Raw genomic sequence first — 7577 nt, 5'->3', positions numbered from 1 at the left:
GTGAGTTTCGAACTCGAGACTCTCGGACGTTAATCCAGCACCAAGCACGTCTGCTATCGAGTCATTGTGGTATATTATTTAGCAAACTTATATTTGTGTAGTTACCAACGTTCGGGAATTTTTTTTAAGTTTTATTTGCTTACTCTATTATTTCCAGAGGTTCATATGGATATTAAGACTATTGACTACCTTATTATTACGGTTTATGTAATATCCTGTAAAAAAAAAGGTGGATACAAGTCTCGCTATTTGAGTGTCACCCGGTTTAAAATCGTGGATCTCGAGGAACACACGAATTCATTCGACCAATCAAAAACGTGGAACTAGTTCGAGAGTCTCGTTCAGGTGGCGCGTCGACGCGCCAAAACAGCTCCAGATTGTCACGCGTAGTATTACTATATATACACGACCAATCAAAAACGTGGAACTGCTTCGAGGGCCCTCCGCTAAGGTGGCGCGCCGAAACCAGAGAAAAATTGAGACCACCAAAATCAGGCTCATTGGCAATCTCCCTACTCATCTCTGGTTAGACTGATTAAAACATTTGTTAGATAATAGTTTTTTTGCAATAACGAAAATAAATTATAGTGTTAAGTTAGCTGAAAAATATTGATTTTTTCACAGTTTTTGTTTCGAAACGGGTGCAATCGATGTGGAATCGTTTGTTAGTCCCGAATAAACTAATTAAAACATTTGTTAGATAATAGTTTTTTTGCAATAACGAAAATAAATTATAGTGTTAAGTTAGCTGAAAAATATTGATTTTTTCACAGTTTTTGTTTCGAAACGGGTGCAATCGATGTGGAATCGTTTGTTAGTCCCGAATAAACTAATTAAAACATTTGTTAGATAACGATTTCGCTTAAAATAGCGAAAAACCATCTACCGTCTCGCTGGCCGGGAGTGGGGGTAAGGCATGGAATATACGATGTAAAGAAATATAATTAAGAGGTCAAAACTGAAAGCTAATGTTTTTAAAAAAAAAAAACTAATACCTTGGGTTGTGACAGCATTGGAATTCTTAGTTAATCTAACCTAACCTAACAAATGTTTTTTATTAGTTCATTCGGGACTAACAAACGATTGCACATCGAATGCACCCGTTTCGAAACAAAACTGTGCCGAAATCAATATTGTTCGGCTAACTTAACACTAAAATTTATTTTCGTTATTGCAAAAAAAACTATTATCTAACAAATGTTTTAATTAGTCTAACAATCAATAACAAATGACTAACGATCGATTTGCAAGTACAGAAATTCGATAAGTCGAAGTTGCCCGGCTAACTTTGCGGAGGTATTGACTGAATATGGGTGTGGGAACACACATTTACGGTCGACTAAAATGATATTTCTGAACAGATTCTCCCTTCGAAAGAATTAATCAATGCAAGACCGCTAGTCGATGATTGGTAGTCTAATTAAAACATTTGGTGGTCATCAATTAATGCACGAGGTATGAATAATCATACCTCCGCTGCACTGTGAGCACTAAATGCTGTGATTGAACCTTGAACAATTTTAGGCCGATCGTTGTATAGGCCTATTGGGGACCCGTTACGTTAAATAATGGGAACGTATCGACTGCGGCACATCTTGGGTGATGTGGAAGCCCGCAGGTTGTCGTTGTTATGCCTTTATTGTAATAAGATAAATAAATGAATTGGATATACTCTTTAATCTGTTAATCCCATTTGCATAAGCACATTTTTTTTGTAAAAAGAAAGTGCTCTCCATAGAGGGGTCTCGAACCATAGACCTCCCGATTCGTAACCGGGTGCACAATCCAGACGCCAGAAACATCTGTTTGTTTTACTTTTTTCGGAAGTTGTATTTCCAGAATTTCATCGTTTATTCAACTGCTTACTATTGTTGTTTCGTTTACTTTACATATCAGCAGAATAATATAAAGATGCACACCAGTTAAGAACTTTCGCGCCACCCTTCTCCACGTGGACGAACAATTACAGACAGAGATAATGCTCATTTCCATATTTGCTTCTCAAGATTATTGATTCCACGTAATGAAGTGAGCTAATTATTTTCTCATAGTAAATCTTATTGAGTTTACACTGGGCACTGCAACTGAAGATTGCAAATAAAAAAGTATTTATCCTTCCTTCCTTTCCTTATGGCTGACTCCTCCAATGAGGAGATGTGCTAGTAACTAAAAAAGTATTTATAAGATTATAAGAACCAGCGGCAGCAATAACAGCAATAGCAGACCCCTCAGCAAGAGAGGATCTGTAATCGCTCAAGTCGCTGGTCGCGCGGCACGACCGGGCGTTCAAAATATTAGTGGATTCTATCATAGATAAAATTTAAAAAAAATATATAAACTTAAAATAAAGTTTGGGCAACCTAGAAAGGTTAAAAAAGAGGAACCTTGAACCATTTTTGTAGTAAAATGAAAACAAAAAGAAGATGAAAAGGCAGTTCTTCATGGGGGATCGAACCCGTAACCAGCAGCGGTATATCTTGACAGGTTATTGACTCAGCCACGACGCTCCTTTAATTCTAAATTAAATTTTCTATAGATATTTATCTATGATATTTCAAAATTTCTCTTTGAACTGTTCTCGGTCGTTTCATTTACCAACGAATTTCGCCATTCATTTTTTAATGTTAATTTTCGGCATGATAAGAAGTAAAGAGTGAAAACCAATATTTCTATGCATTTTTTATATCTTTGAAATCCAGTTAAGAACTTTCGCGCCACCCTTCTCCACGTGGACGAACAATTACAGACAGAGATAATGCTCATTTCCATATTTGCTTCTCAAGATTATTGATTCCACGTAATGAAGTGAGCTAATTATTTTCTCATAGTAAATCTTATTGAGTTTACACTGGGCACTGCAACTGAAGATTGCAAATAAAAAAGTATTTATCCTTCCTTCCTTTCCTTATGGCTGACTCCTCCAATGAGGAGATGTGCTAGTAACTAAAAAAGTATTTATAAGATTATAAGAACCAGCGGCAGCAATAACAGCAATAGCAGACCCCTCAGCAAGAGAGGATCTGTAATCGCTCAAGTCGCTGGTCGCGCGGCACGACCGGGCGTTCAAAATATTAGTGGATTCTATCATAGATAAAATTTAAAAAAAATATATAAACTTAAAATAAAGTTTGGGCAACCTAGAAAGGTTAAAAAAGAGGAACCTTGAACCATTTTTGTAGTAAAATGAAAACAAAAAGAAGATGAAAAGGCAGTTCTTCATGGGGGATCGAACCCGTAACCAGCAGCGGTATATCTTGACAGGTTATTGACTCAGCCACGACGCTCCTTTAATTCTAAATTAAATTTTCTATAGATATTTATCTATGATATTTCAAAATTTCTCTTTGAACTGTTCTCGGTCGTTTCATTTACCAACGAATTTCGCCATTCATTTTTTAATGTTAATTTTCGGCATGATAAGAAGTAAAGAGTGAAAACCAATATTTCTATGCATTTTTTATATCTTTGAAATTTATTTGAATATACACATTTGTTTGCGCATTACGTCCATACCAATGTTTAGGGTTCGGTTGGACTGAAGACCTTGCTGCCCCGCCTGTTTGTCAAGAACGGTTTGTGAGGGGCGGCAACTTTTTCCCCACCACCGAGCAATCCATTCATTTTCGCTTACTGCAATATCGGCTGGAACGATGATCATGACCCGCGCGGCTACGCGAAATCTGTAACATCGACAGAGGCGATGATCACGAAATCCTACTCCCGGACTCGCCGCTACGATTTAGCGCCATGCTTTTCGTATCGCCTAAAACCGGAGCGTTATGCATCTCCTCACTCATCTCTGCCGGAGCGTTGTGCATTTCCCCACTCATCTCTGATATGTAGAGTCCAGCATAATCTTTCCAACCTGACTTTAGGACTAGTTACTGGCACATCTCATTGGAGGAGTCCAGAGGAGTCAGCCATAAGGAAAGGATGGAAGGACTCTTCTCTGATAACACTACGATCGTTTTCCTTCTATGTAGGTTTCGTGCTGCTGACTTCGGTGTGCAAGGCGCATTAGTTAACAATAATAAATAGTATAACTTAATATACCGACATGGAAAAAACAGAAAGGAAGAAGCGGACGTCAAATTTCACTGAGGTGGAAAAAATTATGTTGGTTGATTTAATCAACGAAAAAAAGCATGTAATAGAAAATAAAGTAACAAACAGTGCAACTATCAAGGAAAAAGAAAAATGTTGGGAGGAAATAACCAATAAATTTAACAGTGCCTCTACTTTCACATATCGAGATACGCAGGTATTGCGAAATTGTTGGGACAATATCAAAAAACGAAAAAGAAAATACTTCGCGGACGGAAGAAAAGAAGTGTTAAAAACGGGTAAGTATTAAAACACGTAAAATAAGTAGTATTTCATGTCTTGCTTTATTATATTGTTGTAACATTTTTTTAGGAGGCGGACAGTATCATTTTGAAGACAATTCATTGGCCAGCAAAACAAGAGAAATCATCAGGTCATCAGTGGATGGAATGTTCAATGATGTTGACAGCGATTGTATTTCATCAGCCATCGATAAAGAGAACATGTCACCATCTGAGGATATATCGTTCCGAGAAGCAGGAATGAATGAAACCGTTGTGATCGATTCACTTGATGATTCCAAGGAATATGAAGTAGAATACCTTCCAGAATACGAACATATATGTTTACGAACCAATGAAAAAGAGATTGATCCGACAATGAATGCCCTTGAAGTGAAAGTATCTGCAGGCGAAAAAGCATCAAATCCGTCAACATCAATTGATGAAAACAAATCGACAGTACAAAGGAATCTGATTAGAAAGAACCAGCAGTTGCAAAGAAAATTAAATCGTTTTTATAATACGACGGTACCAAAAACGACCAGAGAATCCAGCAACAAAAAAATCGCTCAATTTACTAAATTAACTGAATCAAAAATAACATTAAGTGAAATTCTGGCAAAAAATGAAACAGAAAAACACTCCATTGAAATGGCGATTGCTGAAAAAACATTGATTCGTGAGAAACTAGAAATAGACGTTTTAAAAACAGAATTAGAAATAAAAAAGACCATCTTAATGCGGGAAAAATCTAAAAATGCCATGTTGGGAATAATAAATAAAACAGAATAAAGATAAAATTACACAAATCGTCACTGCTTTATTCATTAAAACCTTTCTCAATATTTGTTACTTATTATAAATCATAGGTTCTCAAATTTTTACAAAACAATAATTTCCAAAATCAATTTTATGCACAATTCAATCTTCTGGTGAATGTCCTTGAATTCCTTCTATTACTTATAATTCGAATTATGAAGTGTCGACTTGATTCCGGGCTTTTACAACCTGTGAAGAAGCAAATATTATTATATCATTGGAATAAATACAATTTGTAATTTTAAGAAAACTATGTCGTCACTATTACTGAAATATCTATGTTAACACACTGAACACTTTTTTGTACTGGAATCGAATATTATTTAAGAAAATAAATGGAATTTTTATACAGGTAATACTTCAATTTTAACCCTATAATGTCTAAATCCGCCTCCAGACAGATACATCTTAGAACAGGTAAGCATATCCCAATTGTCCTAAAATTAAAATCCAACCTCAAATTTTTATTTTGGAGCAATAAAATTTGGGCTTTACAGGGTTAAGGTAAATTCTTTGCGGGTTCAATCAACGAAGAAAATAGATAATGTAGAACTTTACCTTTGAAAGAAATTATGTATAAGGTTACTCCGAACAAATGCATTTTGTGCATGCTCATTTTGAGGTACATTTAGTGGAGGAATGTTTCCATATTCTATCAAATTATCCCAATCTGCAGGTAGATTAATAATTTGGATCGTTTGCTGGCAGAGGATCTGCTATGTGACAGGCAATATTGTGCAACACTGCTGTTGCTACAATTGTCTTCATAGTTCGTTCCATTGAATATCGTATACCTAGCACCAGAGTAGGGAATCTTCTCTTCCAAATTCCAAATAAACGTTCAACTGTGTTCCTTGTGCGTATGTGTGATTCATTATACCATTGTTCTGCTGCATCTTGTGGATTTAAAAGAGGTGTCAATAAATATGGTTTTAGAGGATAACCATTATCACCTAGCAAAATGGCATCTCCACAATGACCCTGCTCAAATGTTGCGCAGAAACGGCTGTTATTGAAAATTGTGCTGTCGTGTACGAATTCTTGCCAACGAGCGACGATATCAGTTATTTCCATGTTGGCGTTTGAAACTACTTGAACGTTAATTGAGAAGTAACACTTTCTATTTCGAAAAAGTTCTGTTTCTTCTCCATCTGTAAAAAATTAAAATATAAACTAAATACAATTCTTTTATCTCAATGTAGAACATTCAATAAAGAGATTTTACTTTCTGAAGGATTGTACGCGGACATGTATGCAGTCTATGCAACCAATGACTTTTGGGAACCTTGCTATTCTGTAAAACTGTTCTTGCTGCTGACGAATTTTCTCATTTGTTGAAGGGAACTTCACGAAATGTGGTCGTAATCATCTGGCAACTACATTCGTTACATGAGAAGCAATGCGATGTGCAGAAATTGTGCTTACATCAGAAAAATCTGCTACAGGCATATAATGGGATCTTGTTGCGAATAATCGTAAAGTGAGCAACAACTGATTCAGTGGTGACAGTGGCCAATTTCTAAATATATAACACATACGATTGGCATTTATTGATTATAATTAGACTTTTTTCATATACCATTACCATTTATATGCCATAAAATACTCACTTATTTGAAGGAAACTTTAAATCTTCCTCTATTTCATTGCATAGCCACATCACTGATTGTTTGCCCATTCGAAATCTTATTTTGAATTCTATATCATCCAATTCTTCAAAGTAATTATGGCGAGTTTTAAATTTTTTCAGTCTTCTATTAATAAAATCTATAATGTCTTCATCATCGGAAGACGATAACATGTCATAATAATACGGCATTTTACGATAATTAATGTTACTTTTGTAATTACGTATGATGAACACAAACAAACTTAACCTCTAACCAACGTTACACTTCTTACCACCATGGATACCAGAGATGAGTAGGGAGATTGCCAATGAGCCTGTTTTTGGTGGGCTCAATTTTTCTCTGGTTTCGACGCGCCACCTTAGCGGAGGGCCCTCGAACTAGTTCCACATTTTTGATTGGTCGAATGAATTCGTGTGTTCCTCGAGATCCACGATTTTAAACCGGGTGAACACTCAAATAGGGACATTTGTATCCACCTTTTTTTTTACAGGATATTACATAAACCGTAGTAATAAGGTAGTCAATACTCTTAATAATCATATGAAGCTCTGGAAATAATAGAGTAAGCAAATAAAACTTAAAAAAAACTCTCGAACGTGGGTAACTACACAAATATAAGTTTGCTAAATAATATACCACAATGACTCGATAGCACACGTGCTTGGTGCTGGATTGACGTCCGAGAGTCTCGAGTTCGAAATTCACGTCTCAGCCCTTTTATTTTTTTTCTTAATTATCAACTATGCTTATTAGTTCACCTAGTTAACTTAAGATTCATTAAATATATGATTATATTAATAAT

The 7577-nt window shown here is 35.7% G+C and overlaps 2 protein-coding genes across 9 annotated transcripts; one reads left to right on the top strand and one right to left on the bottom strand.

Annotated features, from left to right (window-relative positions):
- The first annotated feature begins 3810 nt into the window (after positions 1-3810).
- LOC107274465 (myb/SANT-like DNA-binding domain-containing protein 3) lies at positions 3811-5495 on the top strand. Its single transcript, XM_015753621.2, has 2 exons — positions 3811-4343; positions 4417-5495. Exons 1-2 carry the CDS (start codon positions 4058-4060, stop codon positions 5115-5117), a joined length of 987 nt encoding a protein of 328 aa, XP_015609107.1. The 5' UTR covers positions 3811-4057; the 3' UTR covers positions 5118-5495.
- LOC107274471 (putative nuclease HARBI1) lies at positions 5115-7091 on the bottom strand. Of its 8 annotated transcripts, none has more exons than XM_015753656.2 (4): positions 6755-7067; positions 6370-6663; positions 6025-6295; positions 5115-5333 (listed from the first exon to the last, which is right to left on the bottom strand). In XM_015753656.2, the coding sequence occupies exons 2-4, from the start codon at positions 6392-6394 to the stop codon at positions 5327-5329; spliced, it is 303 nt and encodes a 100-aa protein (XP_015609142.1). In that variant the 5' UTR covers positions 6395-6663; positions 6755-7067; the 3' UTR covers positions 5115-5326. The 8 variants fall into 8 exon arrangements, 4 of the variants coding, with proteins under 4 accessions (XP_015609142.1, XP_024947635.1, XP_024947633.1 ...); XR_001539459.2 differs by having other exon boundaries at positions 5121-5581; positions 5703-6295; XR_003061869.1 differs by lacking the exon at positions 6370-6663 and having other exon boundaries at positions 5703-6295; positions 7022-7060.
- Positions 7092-7577: the final 486 nt, after the last annotated feature.

Source organism: Cephus cinctus, unplaced genomic scaffold (assembly GCF_000341935.2).
Source record: "Cephus cinctus unplaced genomic scaffold, Ccin1 Ccin1_scaffold0095, whole genome shotgun sequence".
In the NCBI taxonomy this organism is placed as follows: Eukaryota; Metazoa; Arthropoda; class Insecta; order Hymenoptera; family Cephidae; genus Cephus; species Cephus cinctus.
This window is presented reverse-complemented; position numbering and strand designations above follow the sequence as displayed.